Here is a 20,714-nt window from a genome sequence, read left to right as displayed (position 1 = left end):
AAGTACAGGTTTTTCTTAGTCCCTAAATATCTGAGGATTCCTGGAGCGCCCAGTGGTAACAAGACCACTCTTTAAGTATTTATTCAGTAAATTAAAAGGTGAAAGCAAAGCGAGGTGAGTCATTTAAACTCAGAACTTGCATGCTTCTCCCGAGTGGACTAGTCTGCAGTTCTGGTCCAGAGTCTGGCTAAGCGTTCAGCTGTCTGAGCTGCGAGGCCGGTGGAGGCGGGGGTGGGGTGGGGCGGCCTCCGACCCTGGGCTGCCTGTAGAGAAGGGGAACCAAACTGTCCCAGTCGCTGCTCTGATAGGTCACCTCTAGGTCTTCAGATATTTCCTGGTGCTTTGTCAGGCTTAGGATCCTCTACACCTTTAAAAAAAATCACTCTCTGGGGGCCTGGGTGGCCCAGTTGGTTGGGCGTCTGACTTTGGCTCAGGTTCACGGTTCACGAATTCGAGCCCCACATCAGGCTTTGTGCTGACAGCTCTCCCAAAAACAAACATTAAAAAAAATTTTTTTTTAAAAACCTCACTCTTAAAAACTGCCAAAGTAGGTATTCTGCCAAGCACTGCCTTTCAAAATAAACTTGGAAAACAGAATGCTGATTCCACTCTTACTTCAACTCAGGGCTTTTGTGGAGCTCCTCACTTGGCAATGGCCTTGGGAGTCCACCTTGGAGCCACATAAAAACGTCAGCCATTTTTACCCCTTTGTTTTGACCAAAATGTTACCGTGTGATAAGATTTTTTGTCATAAAGAAAAACAATGCCAAAAGTGATTACTATCATTGAAGACTCTTTGTTTTTAATGGGTCACAAGCTTTGAGAAGTTCCAGACGCTTTCAGTAAGTGCAATATAATTTAAAAAATATGTTTAGCCATCCACGGTGATTATTCTGGAGAGGACATTAGCTTACATGTAGGTGTGGTTAAAATCGTCTGCTGTGTTACCTGTCACAGTCACATATACCACAAAAGCTGTGTTCTGTTTACATAACTTCTTACAGAGATTTCACGCACGTGGTAGGCTAAAAATCAAAACTGCTTTTCCCACAAAAACAACTGACAAATTATCACACGTGGTTCTTTCATGACAAAGTAACAGGACACCATTTTTAGAAAATTAAAAAAGGCAACTTAAAGCTAATTATCAGCATTTACAAATCAGTAAATCATGAAGTTTATGAAAAACCATTACATGCAGAGGTACAAAACACCAGTCAGAACCAATCTAGCATAAATCTCGCTGGACTGGATTAAACGTCCTTTTCAACAGGCTGGCTATAATTATACTCACAGTGCGATTGGCCCTTCCCACCGTACGCTTATCACCATAAAACACACACACCTCACCGGTACAAATTTTATTATTTCTACTTGACGTTTTCCCCTAAAATAGAAAAGCAGTCTCTAAAATATGAAATAAATTAAGAATAATCTAGAAGTCTCATAGGGGTCCAGTTCCAGTACAGAGTTCCTCTATGTCACGAAGTACTTCACTTAGCCACTCGGGAGGAATTTATTTTCTTGATGTCAACCTGGCTCAGAATCAGTGTCCCATTTTTGAATTTTCCAACCTGTCCAATCCGTCCACTTGACAAAATGCTGGGAGCTGATTTCTTCTTTTTGGCTCTCCTGCAGTTAAAAATCAGGGAAGGGTACTGAAGTTAAGCTTACGAGGAAGGGCTATCGCACCGCCAGCCAGGTGGCCGGGGCCCCGCCCCTACAAACTCCGGGTGTCCCCCTGTGCGTCCCCCCCACTGCCCCGCCCCAACAACTGCGGGCCTTCACGTGGCCCCAGAAACATGCCGGCTCCTTCCTGCCTCAGGGCCTCTGCATTGGTTTCTTCTCTGTGGAATGTTCTCTACAGATCTTTCCAGGCTGCCCCCTCCTCTTCACTCAGTTCTCAACTCAGATGTCACCCCCCTAGAATGACATCCCGGCCCATCCCCGGTGATTTTCTCCCCCGATGCTTTAGCGCCACCTCTTCATAGAACCTGCCGGGGCCTGACATCCCCTCGCTAACCTGTTCGTATGTTTTGGTGTGTTTCCCTCACTACAGTGTAAGCTCCTCAAAGACAGGGAAACTGCCAGTGTGACGATGCCTATATTCCCGACACCCAAGACACCCATATGCCTGGCACGCAGGGGACCTTCAACGGACAGACATGTATGGTCAGAACCAACGACCGCTTGACGGCACGTGCAAGCTCACTAGGAGTCCAAGGAAAAGGCCAAGACAAAAGAAGTTGATTTTGAACCAGTAATTCAAGGAGGGAGAAAAGGCATTTTTGAACAAAAGCTAAGAAACAAAAGTAGAGCAACAACATCAATGTCCCGTTACTCAGACCGTGGCGCCCTGCCTACCTGGTAGGTCAAGGAAATGGCAGTACAGACCCAGGCCGTGCTGTCTTATCAGCAGGCTCTTGGGGGGGGGGGGGGGACACAAGTCTTTTGTTGGAAACGTCAATCTCAGCTTCTCCACCAGTCACTTGAGGTGTCTGGTCTTTGGAAATGGGAGACCGGAGAAAATTCCCAGTTTGGTTCTGAGGTAGCTATTCGATCTTGGGCCATGTCCTACACCTGGTCTTCCCCTCACGGGACTCACTGAGAATCCACGAGGGACTGTGAAGCACTCTAACGGGCTAGAAACAACGCGTAAACTCCAGGTGCTATCTTCACAACTGATCCAGTATGCTTATCCAGATCATTCCACCCCAGTAGCTGATGATGTGTCACTCACCTGTCTTCCTGCCCTTTCCTCTTCTTTTTCTTGAAAATATCTGTGTCCTGGGCCTGATTTCAGAATTTAAGATAATATATGTGTCAATAACGGATAATGGAGATTCAAAAAAAAAGACGAGGTTTGTGGTCAAAAGCCAGTAAGCTATCATTTAATATTTTTTTTCAAGTAGGTGTATGAACACAAACTTAGTTTCTTCCTAAAACTCTTTCAGAGTGTGAAAGGTCATTCCAGAAAAGACTGACAGTAGAAACATCGAATCTTCCATTTTAGATGAAAGGGAGTGAGTGTAACCTCTGGTTCCTCTGAGGTTTTTCATGGGTCTTCGTGTTCTACACCATGTAAAATGCAATACAGGAGAAAGAGCAAGGCAGCTTATGTTATCCGAGTGGGAGTTTGCTATTTCAGAACAAACCTTTCATGTAAATATGCCAGGTTACCTGGCTGGTATTACGGAATAAGGCGGACCTGAACAAGTGGAGAAAATGATCCTCTAACTCCAGATTTTACTGTTGTCTACACTGCTTTCCAAGCAGCCGGTCCAGCATTCCACTGTGGCCAAATGCAGCCACCTTTCTGTTCTAGCTTAGGAACGAAAAGGCTATTACTCCTACCATTCTCTTTTCTTCTTCTTTTGCTGCCTTTTTTTCTTTGATTTGCTCCTGCAAGACCTTGTAATTCACATAACTATTTTTGGGAGGCTGAAATGAAAGGAAAAAAAAAAAAAGATACCATTTTTTATTTTGCAAAGACCTCCCAGTGACCCATGCCCTGACTTGCCCTGGGCTCTTCCCCCACTTTTGTATCCTGTCTGATGCTGGAAGACGGAAGCAGCCCCCCACCTGAGCACCCAGCATTATGGCACGTTCCCGTTCCAGGACTCTTTCCTTTCCTTTTCCGTAACCCGTGATCCCGAACCGGTGCACTTCCAAGCGAGCCTGTGGGCACAAAGCAGAATCAGACCCAGGTGCGTTCCAAAGACTCCAGACAGGAGATACATCCCGGGGAGTAACACACGTCAGACACAACGTGCTGTCGCAAGAACTCTGTGGAGGGTGGTTTGCGCAGCCTTGTGGAGGTCTCCGTTCTCCCACGTTTAATTTTGGACAGGTGAAGCAAAGACTTCTCTCCACACAAATTAGCAACAGAATTCGGATTAAACGCAGAGATGCTCTCTGAGTTTCCACTTGAAGGTACCCCTCCAAACACACTCACAAGGAGAAACCATTCCTCATGGAGGTTTCAAATGCAGATCTGGGTTTGCTCATTTGTTTAAAGACACTGCAGAGGAAGAGGAAAAAGTCACCAATGCCCACTCTTAGCAGCTCAATCCCTTCCTCCTCTCTTCTTTTTCATGCATTTTTAAAAACCGAGTTTTGACTACAAAATACACACGCCTGGCTTTTCATACTTACCACTGCATTACTGGCATTGTGGTCACAAGCCCTCGGGTTTTAACTGACAGCCTAATAATCACCAAGAGAAGGTAGTGTGATTTGCTTAGCCATTTACTCAACCACTGGACATGTAAGCATATTCTTGTGTGTGTGTGTGTGCGTGTGCGTGTGTGTGTGTGTGTGTGTGTGTGTGTTATAAAGCTGAAAAGATTAACAATTTCAAAACACATACCTTCTCTAAGTTAAATTCTTGTCTATCCACATCGTTCCCAAGGATATTAGTTTTGGTCTGAAAAGAAAGAGAATTCTTATTAAGATCATCTGTTACTGTATCATTAGAGTATTTGTCACCAACAGAGTAGTCATGTTTTTTTGTTTTTCAGCTTATTTATTTTGAGAGAGAGTGCACATATGCGTGTGCATGAGCGGGGGAGAGGCAGAGAGAGAGGGAGAGAGAGAATCCCAAGCAGGCTCCAATGCAGGGCCTGAACCCTCAAACCAGTAGATCATGATGTGAGCGGAGATCAACAGCCAGACGCTGAACCTACTGAGCCACCCAGGCACCCCCAGGGTAGCCATGTTTTAAAAAGCCCAGAAACTGGCCCAGATGTCTACATACCGAACAATAACACAAGCATGTTGCACAAAAGCCTAATTACCAGTTAATGGAAGAAAAAAAAAACTTTTGAAGTCTCAAAGCTTAAGAAAGGATGAGAAATTTCTTTTAAATTTTTTTTAACATTTATTCTTGAGAATGAGCGAGACAGAGCACGAGAGAGGGAGAAGCAGAGAGAGAGGGAGACACAGAATCCAAAGCAGGCTCAAGGCTCTGAGCTGTCAACACAGAGCCCGACATAGGGCTCGAACTCACAAACCATGAGGCCATGACCTGAGCCGAAGTCGGATGCTTAACCAACTGAGCCAACCAGGTACCCCAGGATGAGAAATTTTTTTTAAATACAAAAATAAAAAAAAGTGATGAGAGAGACTAATGTCTGTCTCTCATAAACCACATGTACAAGATTCTGTTTGGTGCGGGGTTTAAAAAAGGGTGGGTGTTTGAGGGATTCTGGAGGGTAATATTATATTTGAATAATTCTTTCTCTTCTTTCTTCTTCCCATCCAGCCATTAGAATGATGGCTAACAAAACTCTCTTGACTTGAGTATTTCTTTCAGGAACATCAGATTTCTAGAATGGCTTATACTTCCCAACAGAAAATGATGATACTGCAAAAGCCTGCAAAGCATGTGACTCTTTACATCGATGTATCTACTAGCTACGGTTACTGACCCACAGAATTGACCAGAAGCTTGAGATTTGAAGGAAATACACTGTCACATCTGGTTAACAAGAGCGGTCGCTACTCAACTCCAGCCACCAGATCTGGACCAACGGGAAGCAGCCTCTAAAAAAGAAAAGGCACCCTTCTCCCTCACAGGACAGTGGTGAAGAGGGATGGATGGCCGGCTGCTCTGCTCCCAGGATGGGACCTCCCGCTGCTCCTGCTCAGCAGGTGGGGGTGGGGGGAGGGTCAGGGCTGGGTTGGCTCAGTGCCCTACCCCACACCATGCTGGGAAGTGCCAGAAACACTGCAATCTACAGGTCTTCTGGACTCTCCTTCTGCAAAGGGGAGCTGTATTTCAGCTCAGCCTGTCCCCCCGACCCCTGCTGTGTTTGGGCTGTGTGGTCAGTCAGTGACTGTTTCCACAGGGGACAGCCTCTGTCTCCACGAGGCCATGTACTGACCTCACAGAGGGGTTCTTACAATGAAAGTGGATGAAGCGTGCAATGGTAGATGTTAGCGACGTCCAATAAACAGGAAGACGTGGCCAATGCTGCGAAGTCACAAGACTCCTGGGGGGCACCACAACACTGCTCACCTGCTGTCACGCCGCACACGGACTCTTGCAGGCCCATGTGCTGATGGTGACAGACAGAACAGGGCACCACCAAGGATGCTCTAAGCATGCGGCCTCGTTCTGTGCTCTCAGTCCCAATAAATGCACCTTCCGCGTTAGTTTATCAAGATTCCTGACTTTTACTACACTTACGATTTTCTTCGATCGTGTATTGCACAGACTCAAGTGCCTTAATTAAGACCACGGGCACGTGGAGGACGCCAGGCACCTCCATTCATTTATCCCAGAAAGTCTTACTTCCTGTTCCATGACTGGAAAAAGTCTACGTCTACCTTGAAGGTAAAAACTCTTCTCCACTGGTACGCGCGTCTAATCTACTCAATATGATGAACACTAATACCACTTTTGGAAAACAAATGGCTTAAGTCTTAATGACTTCAGGATCATCCAGATCCTCAAATACAAATTATATGTTAAAAAGAAACACCATAGGGGTGCCCTGGTGGCTCAGTCAGTTGAGTGTCCGACTCCTGTCTCAGGTCATGATCCCAGGGTTGTGGGATCAAGCCCCACGTCGGGCTCTGTGCTGATCATGGAGCCGGCTTGGGATTCTGCCTTCCTCTGTCCCTTCCCGCACCCCACCTCCGTCACGCTGCCCCTCTAACCCACTTGTGCTCGAAGATAAAATTTAGAAAGAAAAAAGGAAACCTGTATGCTGGTCACAGATCTCCAAAATCCCATGAAACATTTACCTCCATTTCTAAGTATTGAAGTAGTTCTTTCTCTTTCTTCTTCTGTCCCAACCATCCAATCAAGTAATGGCTAAACTCTTTCAAGTTGAAAATTTCTTTCAGGAACATCAGATTTCCAGCAATATTGGAGATGTCACAGATGCCCCTGACTGACTATTACTAGAAGATCAGCAAGAGGAAGGAAGCACTGTAATAAAATTCCTAGCCACCTGTGCTACAGTCACCGCAGGGCTGAAACCCCTGGGTCTGGGGGAGAAATTGGCCCCCAAAGGACAGGGGCATGGCTTCTGATGTCCCTGCTTCCCCCAACGCCAGCCCACAGATTACCCAGTCCTTGCATGCAGGTGTCTGTTTATCTTGGCCGTGGGGACACCTGGGCCGAGGGGCTGTGGAGACCTGAGTGGCAGGCCTGGCCTCACACAGATCATCTTGCCATTCCCAAGCCCTGTATCAACATGTCACTAGAAACTCCTCAGCTTTGTAGCCGTCGATGTATTTGAGAAAAGGTCTGGATTCTAGATCCTTGTTTATTTATCTTTTCATTTTTATTAAAAAAAAATTTTTTTTAATGTTTATTTTTGAGAGAGAAAGAGCACGAGCGGGGGACGGGCACAGAGAGAGAGGGAGACCGAGAATCCAAAGCGGGCTCCGCGTCGACAGCACAGAGCCTGATACAGCGCTTGAACCCACGAACCGTGAGATCACGACCCGAGCAGAAGTCGGACACTTAATTGACTGAGTCATCCAGGCGCCCCTCTAGATCCTTGTTTACAATAAAAATAAACATTTGGAAAATAATTCTTAGCTAATTATTTTGTGATGCTGAATCCATAGGCATGACCCCCCCCCCCAACCATTACCTAACTTTTATTCACAGCTTTAAAGCCACTTCAGTACCTTATTCATAACGTATTGCCTGGTAGAGAAACAATCGGTGGTTTTCCCTGTTTTCTTGCCCCTCGGACCCACTGCAGTAGGAGGCACAGCACCTGCAGACAATACCGGGTCCTCTTCTGCTTCTAGGCTTTGCTGCCTACCTGAAGCTAGACGGGGCCACGTGACCTTCTGTGGCCAAAGAAGTGTGAGCAGAAAGGAAGTGTGCCCCTTGCACATGGAGCCTCTCTCTACCAGTCATCTGTTGACTCCCCTTCTTCACCAAAGCAACTAAGAACCTTCCAGATGGTGGAGCCCCTATTAGCCCCGGCCCCTAGCTGAGGACGGTGTAGGGCAGAGCAGTCTGTCCTTAGGGGATATAAAAATAATTAATTTTTGCCTTCGAACCACTAAGATGGCGGGACTATGTTATTAAACCACAGCCTAATCTAACTTGACCGGCAAAGCCTTACTGTCCCACACACAGGAAAGAGAAATGTCTGCAGATTTTGAGAGCTTGCGTGTTAGGCTACGAAGAAAGAAAGCTGTGGAAAGAAGAAACCGTTTGGGAGAAACGCACGGGGACGATGGATAAAGGCCCGCAGCCCCCTAGGCTCAGTGAACTCATCCACGGGTTGACTTGCTGACCACAAGTACTTTCTCCTGCACTGGTTAGATTCTTCTATTCTATCAGCTACACTGTCCAACCTTTGTCCAATTAGAGAGTAGCTGGGGAAATAAACAGTCTCGTTTTAAAAAGCAAGCAGTTCTGGGGCACCTGGATGGCTTAGTCAGTTAGGTGTCCAACTCTCCGTCTCGGCTCAGGTCTTGATCTCATGGTCGTGAGTTCAAGCCCTGCACTGGGCTCCGTGCTGGGCATGGAGCCTCCTTAAAAATATAAATAAAAACTATAAATACAAAGTATGTATCTACATAACTGTATTTATAAAAATATAATAACATATATGTAATTTAAATGCAAGCAGTTCCAAGAGCATCAGGAAATGTACTCTGATCTTCTTGAGGAGATGTTTCTTCAACTACATTACTCTTACACCTATCTGACACTGGATCTCGCAAAGAACAGGGGTTTGGAACAAAGTAAGAACCTGGGGAAATAACTTGGGGACAGGTCTTTCTATCTAGTGAAGATGCTGGGAAGCAGTGCACTTGTGTTACTCAAAGGACAAAGAGCCTAACCTGACCTGTATTCTCTCTTTCTGGCGTAGTGGTGAGGCACACAGCTCTCACACAGCCAGAAACCCCGGGGTCCGAACCTGAGCTCTGGTATTTACTTCACATCCATAATCCTTTGTGTGGAATCCTTAGAAAATTAAGTAGTTTTCACATTTTAGAAAGGTAATACCGTGACTATACTGAATATCATACCTCATTTCCAGTGGGGGCCGAGACAGCAACCCATAATCCATTAAGCACGTTCACATTTCTGCAGCAGTATCTATGAATATTCATGCCAAATGCAACAAACAGAAATAATTCCTAAGCCTCATCTGAGTTCAGTTCAGGTTTTGCTGTCAAATAAATCTATCTGCATCAAACTTTGAAACGAAACATTAACTGTGACTTCCAAAGCTCCGGGGTTCTGGGATTGCAGGTATGGGGCGGCTGACTGTTTAAACGCAGGCATGCACCCTCACCTCTCCAGGCATCAATTTCCTCTGTAACTTGAAGACAGGGCGCATGAATTGTGAGGATTCCACGAGATAACGAATTAGGGAACAGAAATCATCACTCGTGGAACGCAGTAAGCACCAGCGCATCTTGGTAATTAGGAGTGATTGGCTACCTGCTCAGGAACAGTCTACATGCACCTGGGTCCAGGCCCCAGGAGCCAAGAGCCCCTTCTGATCTAGAGTCCACCGTCCTATTATTTCTATTGTCTTTCTTACCCCTTTTCTATGGAGGCCACAAAGGAGGCTAAGGTTCAGGGCAGGGGCCGATGTTAAGGGTGGAAAAAACACTGGTGAGACATCCCTGTGAGCCAAACAACACTTGCGTCATTTCCAGCCACACCCGATGCTTTCATTTCTCAAGACCCTTCCTCGTAGGCAGCCTTGCACCCGTTCAAGAATGGTTCACGCACTCATTCCTCATATTCCGTCAGGCCACCCATCCTGACCCAGCAGCACTGCGGTCAACTCCTGATTCAGCTCCTGCAGGCCTCTGCTACCGCTTCCCTGTAATCTAGTTACCACACAGAGGCCTGAGTGATGTTTAAAAGGTTAAGTCAGATCACCTCATGCCCTTAAAACTCTCTGCTGGCTTTCCACATACTTTAAACTGAACTCCAAAGGTCTTACCATTGCTTACGAGACCCGGCAGGGGCTGGCCTTGGCCTATTCCTCCACCGCAGCTCATACCATTCTCCTCTCTGTCCTCCTCCACTAGGCTTCCAGCTTCCAGAACACATTAGGCCTTCTCACGCATCCAGACGCTGGCAATGCTGTGTACTCTCCACCCGCGTTAGTCTCCCGGCTCCTTTCTCCGACAGACCTCAGCAGAGCTTTGTCACCTTCTCCTGAGACTTCCACCGACTCTACCGAAAGGAGGTTCTGCCTGCTACTCTCAAGACCCTATTTCTTTTCCTTCAGAAGGTTTATAACCTTTTAATTATATTATTAATTTACCTGGAGTTTGGTTGACCCCACCAGTAGAGAGTACACTCCATGAGGGCAGAGGACTCTCTCTCATTCACCATTGGATCTTCTGGGTCTGACAAATAGTTGGCACCCAAATTATTTGTGGAATAAGTAAGTACACAGGTGATCTTTTACCTACTGTTTCCTGATAGACTACTTCTATAGTCACTCTACTGTAAAAAGGATAGGATTAGGAAGTTCATCTGTAGGTTAGACACCTGGGATGGGTAAAATGTTACATAAATGGTGGCCAAGTTCCCAGATGAACCCATTAAAGGGGGTGATGTCAGCGGGGAGGGTTTCCCCCCACAGCCGACAAGCAATCCTCCCACACCAGCTATAATCCAACTCTATCTGGAGACAGCACCACACTGCACAGACTAAGGGCTCAGTCCTATAAGACTGTCCCTCGCTTCATATGCTGCAAGCCCAGGTTGTTACCTGTACTTAGGACTGGCTACCCACAGGTTACAAGTCCCCACAACTCCTTCCTTGGGTTGGATGAATTTGCTAGAGCAGCTCACAGAACTCAGGAAACCTAACTGACTAGATTGCTGATATATTACAGAAGGATACAAGTCAGGAACAGCCAGATGGGGGAGACGCACAGGGTACAGCGGGTGGGACAGGACACGGCACGTCCATGTCCTCTCTGAGCGTGTCACTCGCTAAGCACCTACAAGTGTTCACCAACCCATAAGCTTTCCAAACTCTTTTGCGTTTATAGGGGCTTCACTACCTAAGTATGATGGACTAAATCGCTGGCCATTGGCAATAACTCCAACCTCCAGCCCTTTATCTCTCCTCAGAGGTCAGAGAGACAAGATTGAAAGTTCCAAACCTCTTGCCATGGGGTGGGTTCACCTGGCAGTCTGTCCCATCTTTACAGCCTTTCCAACTTACTCATTACAAAAGATACCTTTACTGCTCTTATCACCTAGGAAAGTCCAAGGGTTATAAGGGTTTTGTGCCTAAAACAGGGGACAAAGAAAACATAAATAGATATATACAGATACAGATATAGATATATGCATACACACATACAGACACCAAGTATATGTATATATATTTTTTCTTATAAATCACCATACCACACCATTGAAAAACCGTTTCAATACACAATGCAGTTTAATCACAGTATTTATGGCACAAGCCTAAGTTCTAGGGAAAGACGGTCACTTCCTGGGTTTAGGCAGGGCCAGCCGGGTTATCTAACTGGTTAGTACCTCTCAAATATTCTCCAAAGACGATCAGCTGACTCCATGCAGGCTATCATTATTATACTTCTTTGCTGATTCCATGTCTGTTTGAACTGTCCTACAATGACCTGTAAGCTTTCAGAGAGCAAGGGCCACAACTATCTTTTACTATGTTGTACAAACTCTTAGCATGGCATCACATATCCCAATTACTCCCAGCCGACTGACTATTCCTTACCTGGCATTCCCTTGATCCAGGATATGCCATTAATAAGCAGTGTTGTATTCATTTGTATTTATTTACATGTTGCAATGCCAACAGGCTGAAGTCTTTTTACAGGCATATGTGTTTTTATTGTGTTCATATCCCGTCTCCTTAGCCAGACACATTCACATTTTCAAAAGAATCAATTTTAGGGGCTCTTGGGTGGCTCAGTTGGTTAAGCGTTCGACTTCAGCTCAGGTCACGATCTCGCGGTTCTTGAGTTTGAGCCCTGCATCGCTCAGAGCCGGGAGCTTGTTCAGATTTTGTGTCTCCCTCTCTCTCTCTGCCCCTCCCCCACTTGCACGCTCACACACTCTCTCCTACTCTCTCTCAAAATTAAACATAAAAAAAATTCTAAGGATCAATTTTAAAAAGGAGGAAAGGGCAGAACGGCCAAGGGCAACTGAGAAGTTTCATTAGGGTCAGGAAGTCCAAAATGTCCAATGAGCTGAGATTCCTGAGAAAAGCCAACTACAATGAAAAAGGGATCAATTGGAATTGTAAGAAAATGAATCTAACAGCCTGCTGCAGATGATCTATTATTAAGAGACAGAGAAATGCATTCATTCAATGCTAACCTTTTTGTCCTTTCCACTAGAAAACTTTCCATTCTAGAGAGAACACAAGCAGGTGTAGGAGGAAACAGAAGACCGAGGACCTGAGGAAATGAGGGAGGGTACTCAGATGGTTTGCTAAACTCCCCAAATGCAGAATTATATATAATGCAAAGCACTGTTTCCCAACCTTTCTCACTGCACGGCACACACAGAAAATACTAACATTTGTATGGCACACTAGGGGACACTATGATAATATCAATCTCTTGTGAGTTTCCCTGGCTGATCAGCTTGGGAGTTCCTGCTGGCTGAAGGACCAAGGGAATCCGTTTCCTAGTCCACCTCTAACAGTGCCCAGTGCCCCAGCATTTGGAGTATGAGTTGGGAACTGACCGGGAATCCTAAAATAAAGGTAGATTATTACAAAAAGCACTATTAATCTTTGAGGAAGAGATCCTGATGAGGATCACTTCACTTGACATGAAGTGCTACCTGAATTCTAGGAAAGATTATACAGATGGTTTTTAAATCGTAAAAAAGATGTGGTAAGCACTGGACACCAACCAGCACATGCACACACGTGTTCACTGAGAACCATGCAAGCCTGACTGTCTTTGCAGTGGGTTGAGTTGTGGTCTCCAAAGAGACATGTTCTAATCCCCCAGAATCAATGAATGGATCTTACTGGGGGAAAAGGGTCTTTGTAGTGTAATTAAGGATCTCATGACAAGACCCATTCTAGATTTCGGGTGGGCCCTAAATCCAATGACAGCTGTCCTTTGAAGAGACAGGCAGAGGGAGATTTAAGACTCAGACATATAGAGAAGAAGGCCATGTGTAGACACAGGCAGAGGTTAGGGTGACGCAGCCACAGGCCAACGAACACTTAGAGCCGCCAGCAGCTGAAAGAAGCAAGGAAGGATTCTCTTTCAGAGCGGAAGATGCCTAGCCAGCCAACACCTTGATTCTGGCCTTCTGGTCTCTAGAACTGTGAGAGAATGAATTTCTGCCCAGCAGCCCTAGAAACTAATACAATCCCCTTTTCCGTTTACGATAGACAGAAGTTTATAGGACATGAAGAATGCAACAGAAATAGAGTCCCTGGAGTTCTGCAATGAATTTGACCAAACCATAATGATATCCTTGTGGGCAAAGCTGGATAAGCAACCATACCTCTCTCCTGGACTGAATTTTGAGTGAGACTTCCAAACTCAGTCTGAGATTACCGCTCAGTGAAATCAAACTGCTTTCCGTGAGAAGGGGAGTTCCTTGAGAGGGAGCAGTTTTGTCTATTTTGTTCAATGCTGGAACCCAGTGCCTACAACAGCAGCCAGAAATAGTGCCCGAATGACTCCGTTTTCTCAGAGCACAGTTAAGCAGAAGCCCCAGGCGCATGAAAGAGTCAACTCGGCAGGCTTGCGTTGGAATATTGTCTGATAAGAGTGTTTTTACATCCCCGAGCCCCTGAGTCAAGGCTGCCCGGATAGTTTACACTAGCCATGGGATTTATGGTGAACACATCCTTTTTCCTGGGGGTCTAAGAGCTTCAGTAACTAAGGTCAGTCTGGATATCTGCACAACCAACCCCCAATAAAAACCCTGGACACCCAGGCTGGAGTGAACTTCCCTGGTCGGCAACACTTCCGACCTGCTGTCACGAATCACTGCGGGTGGAAATTAAACGCATCCCACGCAACTCCACTGGGTAGGGACCTCTGGACACCTGCACCCGGTTTCCTTCAGACTTGGCCACATGCACCTTTTCCCTTCGCTAGTTTTCCTCTGTATCCTTTTGCTGTAATAATTTGTGACCGTGACGATGACTATAGCCAAGTCCTGAGTCCTGTGAATGCTTTTAGCCAATCCTCAAGCCTGAGGGTTGTTCTGGGGACCTCTGACATGGTCTGTAAAAGTACTGATCTAGGTGCGCCTGGCTGGCTCAGTCGGAAAAGCATGCGACTCTTGATCTCGAGGTCAGGAGTTCGAGCTCCATGGAGGGGAGGGGAGGGTAGAGATTACTTAAATAAATAAAAAATTTTAACAAAGAAACAAAAAGATATTTCTCTACAACTGCAATATCAGGGTTTCCAACGCATACACTGAAACTAACCAACTCATTACCTGTGTGTTCTCATCTTGATCCGGCTTCCCTTTCCTTTTTTTATTTCTGCTGTGAAATTCTATCACTTGTACTCGCTCCCTGCTGTTCCTCAGTGTTGAGGGAGATGCCGTAGCACTAGGGGCGTCTGGTCCTGAAGGAGAGCTGGTGGGGGTCACAGCAGGAACACCCTGCAGCTCTTCCCTGAGTTCCTTGAAGAAGCTGGAGACTCTCTTCCTTCGGCCTCTCATGGGAGAACCAGGTACAGGAGCTGGGTCTGCTGCCAAGGTCACTGGAGTCCCTACATCTCTCCTCTTGTTTTCTCTCTTCTTTCTGATCCTTTTCTCTTCTGCCTCATCTTCTGTCTCCCCTGTTTGTTCAAACACAGAGTGGAAAGATAAATATTTTTGGTTCTATCGAATGAGATGAAGGCACTTGTACATACGCCACAGCTATCAACACCCAGAAATACAAAGAAAAAAAAAAAATTTCTTTTCCTTCAGATAGGGATGTATTTGCACAATTCATAGAATCCCAAAATGCGTGGGGCGCCTGGGTGGTTCAGTTGGTTAGGCGTCTGCCTTTGGCGCAGGTCATGATCTCGCAGTTCATGGTGAGTGTGGGCCCCACATCCAGAGCCTGCTTCAGACCCCCTGCCTCTCTCTCTCTCTGTCTCAAAATTCAATAAACATTAAAAAAGAAAAGAATCCAAAATGCAACATCTTTTCCTAGGTAACTGACTGTATCCATGCCTTTGACCCTTGCAGCATAATAAATTCTCACCTTGTTCCGTAATAAAAGTGACATCAAGGCAATAATCCCAGGAACTGGTAATCCCAATTGGCTCACGTTTTGTGCTGAAAATGTCTGCCACTGCAGCTGGTGTTTTGTTTTATTTGGTTTTTTAACACTTTCTAGGGGTATAGGTAAGTATCACAGTCTTCCTATCGTCCAGAGTAGAAGTCCATACAAATACAGGGACTGTACATACGAGGGAGTGTGAGGATTGGAACCCAGGCTCTGCAAATTACTAGCTAGGTGAGCTTTGGGAAACATTTTAACCTCTAGTGCTGGTTTCTCCATTTGTAATAATGGGATTAAGGACAGGATCAAGTTCACTGGGTTGTGAAAATTAAATGAGTAAATACGTGAAAAATATGGAGTGCATGGGAAATTCTCTATACTTTTAGCTATTGTGTTTACTGTTTAAATAAACTGATCATTTTGAGCAATGGCTCCAAACTAAAATAGCTTTTGAAACATCACCTTACAAATTTAAGAAATGCTTGCTCCTTAAGGGCGTTAACGCCTAACAATCATCTCTGTTGCATGAACAAGGGATGTCGCCTTCCCTGGAGAAAGTTCTTCAGTATGTGGAACTGTCTTCCTACTAAAGTGCCTGGCGGTTGCCAATCCCAATGACCTTTCTGTATTTCCTTTTCCCCAGTCAAGATAAAAGGAGACCACAGGCTGGCCAACTTAACGAAGAAAAGCCTGCAGCAAAAAAGCTTCCCGTGAAAACGTTCTCTGAAGTCCGTGGGCGAGGAACACACTGAAGGATGGGGCACCAACGTCACAAGGTGGTACCAGGGCACCAGGATCACCGAGTTTGGGGGAGAATGTGGGGTGGGCAGTGGGCTTCCCAGAGGGCCGAGAAATGTGAAAGGGTGGGCTATTCCGAGAACCCTTTAAAGCTGACAGCCTTGGTGCTCATGACGGGTAACTAAGTGGTGCCCACACTCAGGGGCGACGTGGGAGGCTGTATTCGTAAAGAGTAACAACAGACGCTGAAGGTGGGGGCGGGGGGGGGTAGACAGGGGGAACTCGGATGCAGGTGTGTGCTGAACCCATCCTGGGAACCAGGTCGGCAAAGGGAGGGGTGCTCCACGTGCAAGAACCTTTAGCCTTGAACGCCGAAGGCGACCCAGCTCGGAAGGCACAGCAGACACCTCGGCTGCAAGTCCGCTCTCCACGTGGGCTCCGAGGCCCCTCACTCACCGAAGTCGTAGAGGTTCCGGAGCAGGGCATCCAGAAGTGTCTGAGAACCCGGAGGCGCGGGGGCCTCCGATCCCCGCTCCTGGGCCATCGCGGGGTCTGCCACCGCCGTGCGGCCCAGAGCCCGCCCGGACGCCCACACTTCCGAGTTCTGACGCGCTGCGCGCGCGCGCGTGCGTCGCAGGTCCCGGCGCGGCTTCCGTCCTGGTTAAGATGGCGGCGCCCGGGGTCCTGAAGAGCGGCCGCAGAGGGTGCCGCCGCCCTAGGCGAGGTCGGGCCGCCCTGCGCGGAAGAACCGCCCCCAGCAGCATCACTACGACCGCTTAGCAAAGAATTTCAGGCCCCGCCCGGACGGCAGCCGCATCATGGATTCTTCCAGTTCATCTAACTCTAGCTTCTCCGTCGGCTCCGCCAGTCCCGGCGCTGTCGTGCTCCTCTACTCGGTAGGCGCCCCGGGGAACGAGGCCCGGGGCGGGGCCGCAAGAGAGGACCCTACCCTCCCGGTCCCGGCCTCCTACGGGCCAGGACCCCTGGCCCAAAAGAGTGGGTGCCGGGGTCGCCGAGGAGGGGTGAGGTGGTTGACTTGGTTTCCAAGGCAACGGTGTATCGCTGTGTGTGTGAATGTGTGTAAGCTTTTAGAAGTTTCTATGGGCGACGGTTCCTCTGGTTCCTTTCCACTCGTTCCTTCTCTTTGCCTCCACCAGGCGGGGGGCCTTCAGAGAGCCCCTGACGCAGGAATGAGGCGTGAGAAAGGGATCTCTCTGCCTCCAGCGAGGGGCTGCCTGTAGGTGGAACCGGAGAAACCTGCGATTCTGACCTGGCCTGATATATCAGCGTGTGGCTCCCCACCCTTTGGCTGCCGTGATGTTCCTGGGAGAAAAGTATTTGGCTCGTATGGGGACACAGAGTTTGTGATAAGACTTAAAAGTTTTTCAAATACAAAGATTGGGAACTTCTGGAAAATTTTACTGCGTTTTTTGTCTTCCATCCGTACGTTTTGCGGAAGGAAGCTAATGCCGCCCGGTCTCTCCCAACTTGCCTTCTAACCCCCAACCCTCTCTCTCTCTCCCGATTTTAACTGATCTTTTTTGCCAACAGAATGTCGGTCGCTCACCATTTATATGAAGAAATTAGGAGGTGAACGCTTTGTAGTTCTCAGGATTGCACAATTCTGGGGCAGCTGATTTTTTTTTTTAACCACGAAATTAATTTTTACGTACTTTACAAGGCAATGAAAGAATGCATTTTAAAAAGCATGTTACTATGTCATGGAGGTTAGTGCCAATTTCTGTCTTAAATATAATGTTAATGTGTGTAGGAAGGTCGTAACAGGGAAAAGACAAAACAATGAGATAAACCAAAAACTCAGTTTCGAAAGAGAAGGTAGATACAGGGCTACCTTCAAATTGGGACACCAGCATTCTTTGGAACATGGGGAAACTTCTCCCTCCATGTGGAGAGCTCTGGGCTTATAATTGCTGTCAACTGCCCACTTCTGGGAGAGTTATTACTTTAACCTCCCTAGTTGTTGACCTCACCCCACAGCTCTGTGGGGGAACTATTTTGACCTCATTTTGTGACTCTGCTGTTCCAGACCAGGCATACAGGGAACCGGGTTGCTGTGTAGATCCTGACTCACCATAGGTAGCTTTTTCAACCCTAAACTGGCTTGTGAATTGACTGCAATTTTGCACATGCATATAAAGGAAAGAGTTGGGTTTTTTTTTTTTTTTTTTACTTCCCCATTTACTGCTGGTTCTTTAATGATAACACTTTGGTCGGCTTTTTCACATGAAAAATTAAGGCGATTGTACGTGAGCTTTTTCTACCTCTGAAGCTGGACAGAAGCCCTCACTATTCTTGTAACTGCGTAGGCTTTCCTCTTAGGATAACCTGAACTTTTTCTTACTATTTCAGGCTGTCCTTATTTCCTCAGCCACACTGTTCTTGTGCAATACTCTAATGTGAGAGTAGTACTTAGAGATATGTAAGATACTCCTGATTGCAACAAACATTACAGCACTGGTTACTTACAGCGTCCTAGTCATTATTTTCAACACCCAGAATATGGACGTTAAAGACCCAGCCTTTGCCTCCATGGACTTGAAGTTATGAAAATAAACAATTGCAATTACAATTAAGTGAGGTAAGGGCAAAGGTCAAGTCATCCACAGCACGTTGTGGCAGGAATGAGAAGGAGCACCTGACCTGTTTGGGGACTCAGAGGAGACTTTTAAGAGAAGGCGACATGTGAGCTGAGTTTTTGAGGTGTGAATGGGAGATGAAGGAGAGGAAGACACCCATGGTAGGCACCCATGTAAGAAAGCCACTCCCTTGCATGTTTGGGAGAACCTAGTAGTTAGGCAAGGGTAGAATAAAGGAGACGTGGGAAACAAAACTAAGGAAGTGGGCAGAAGATAGTTCCTAGAGGGATTTTATATATCAGATTTACGCACCCTTAAGAATAAAAGCTTTCTAAGAGAACCTTTAAGGATGATCAGATTTGTATTTTTGGAAGTCTAAGGAGACTGGGTTTCTGGAGTGGTTATTTGTGTGGATAACCTTCACTTAAGTAGAGACGGTAGAAGGAGAATCTGATAGGAGAAGGAATCTGACGCCCTAAGCCTGGGGAGCAACCAAACATGATTGCCGTCATCCAGAGAAGTCATAAAAGCCTGAGGCGATGGCAGTGAGCCTAGGGAGAAGGGTAAATTGGTTAGTTTGAGTTGGTTAGGATAGTTGAATGCGGTGGCTGAAGAAAAGGAGGTTTCTGTGATTTGGCAACTGGGCGGACGCTGCCGATAGGAAATCTGGGGAGAGGAACAGGTTGTGTCAGTTTCAGATGTGTTCAGTTCCAGATGCGAGTGGTAGAATGAATGATGTTTAAGTCGTGGATTACTACGTTATGGACCCCATACCTCACAGGTGTTTGGGAGACATCCAGACAGAGTTAGAAACATGGTACCAGAGGAAAGGAGGCAGGTCTAGCCTAAAGATACGGATTTGTCAGGCATCAGCAAGCAAATTGTAGCTGAAGCCGTAGGTCTGCTTGAAACCTTTTCGTGAGAGCACGGAATGAAAAGAAGACTGGGGATAGATACTTCCTGGTGTACCCAGAACCCAAACTATGGCTTCCTGCTAAAGTCTGAAGGAAAAATCTGGACTCCTTACAATGTCCTGCAAGACTACACCATTGCTACCTCTCTGATTCTACTAATGTTGCTCACTGGGCTTTAGCTACACTGGCCTTTGTTTCTCTGACAGTAAGCAGGCTCTCCCCTCAAGCGTGCTTACAGTTCCCTCTGTGTGGCATGCTGTTTTCCCAGAAATTTGCATCGCTTCCCCTGTCCCATTTGAGGTCCCAGTTCAAATATCACCTCCCAGAGAGGCCTCAACCCAAGCATTCAATCTAAAGTAGCTCTCCAGTCCTTCCTTGTTAGTTACTATATTTTATTTTCTTTATGTTCCCTTTTCCAATGTCGTGTTAACATTAGTCTTGTACTGACTCTCAAAGCTGTGTGTTAATGTCTTATGACGTTTGTAGAGCCCATTGTTGACATACAACCGTTATGAAAAATTAAAGATTGACTTTTGTAAATTTACAGTTAAATAAATTCTGTTAAAAACGAAAGTAATAAATACCCCAAGCTCAGCACTTCCTAATTATTTTACTAAATTTTACTGTTACCCACGCTTTTGAGGTTATTTATGTCCATCAGACTGTAAGGTAGAGATGCTACGTAAGAGTGGCTACTGCACATCCCTCCCCAGCTCTCCGCCCACGGAAGTCATGTTGGTAGCTTGAAATCTGCCAGGGCTCTCCCATGGTTAAACATTCACCAGCGTGCCACTGGGAGTATGCCTAAGTGAACTTATTTGTTGCCTCTCTTTCCGTAAGGCAGCGTAAGCTCCTTTCCTACATGTTCTCTGTCTGCCTTGTTCATATTTTCTTCTCAGCCTGTAGAACAGCGCCTGGCATGTTGTGGGCTCTCCCTAACTATCTGTTGAATGAATGGATCCTCCAGAGCAGTTGAAAGGGAGGTACAAGGAGAAGCTTGTTTAGCTACAAATAAGAAGGGGCTGCTGTAAAAATTAAGATAGAAAAACAATGGGGGGAACTAACTGAAATCTTACTTGGGCTCCTCTTTGTATCGTGCCCCTAGATGGGTAGCTGTGCAAATACATTTATCTTATGGTACTTCTCCATCATGTGTAGGGAAGGCCAACAAATGAGTAGTTAACACTCAACCCTAGCTGCATGTAGGAATCACTTGGAGTACTTTTAAAAATAATTCTGATGCCCAGGTACCATTCACA

At 46.4% G+C, this 20,714-nt stretch overlaps 2 protein-coding genes across 4 annotated transcripts in view; one reads left to right on the top strand and one right to left on the bottom strand.

Annotated features, from left to right (window-relative positions):
• Window positions 1–776: 776 nt before the first annotated feature.
• On the bottom strand, window positions 777–16,533 carry CD2H1orf131 (chromosome D2 C1orf131 homolog). Its single transcript, XM_011287221.4, has 7 exons — window positions 16,401–16,533; window positions 14,426–14,772; window positions 4,370–4,426; window positions 3,583–3,678; window positions 3,355–3,441; window positions 2,741–2,793; window positions 777–1,632 (listed from the first exon to the last, which is right to left on the bottom strand). Exons 1-7 carry the CDS (start codon window positions 16,486–16,488, stop codon window positions 1,494–1,496), a joined length of 867 nt encoding a protein of 288 aa, XP_011285523.2. The 5' UTR covers window positions 16,489–16,533; the 3' UTR covers window positions 777–1,493.
• The window catches only part of GNPAT (glyceronephosphate O-acyltransferase), a 34,145-nt gene continuing 29,377 nt past the window's right edge, over window positions 15,947–20,714 (top strand). Inside the window, exon 1 of one of the 3 annotated variants that reach the window (XM_019813088.2) lies at window positions 15,947–15,982. In XM_019813088.2, the coding sequence (XP_019668647.1) occupies window positions 15,962–15,982 (21 nt within the window). In that variant the 5' untranslated portion in view covers window positions 15,947–15,961. Of the gene's footprint in view, window positions 15,983–16,706; window positions 16,841–17,514; window positions 17,672–20,714 lie in introns of those variants that run through there. The other 2 variants (XM_011287222.4, XM_019813089.3) reach the window with 2 other exon arrangements.

The sequence above is a fragment of the Felis catus genome, chromosome D2, assembly GCF_018350175.1.
Source record: "Felis catus isolate Fca126 chromosome D2, F.catus_Fca126_mat1.0, whole genome shotgun sequence".
Classification (NCBI taxonomy): Eukaryota; Metazoa; Chordata; class Mammalia; order Carnivora; family Felidae; genus Felis; species Felis catus.
This window is presented reverse-complemented; position numbering and strand designations above follow the sequence as displayed.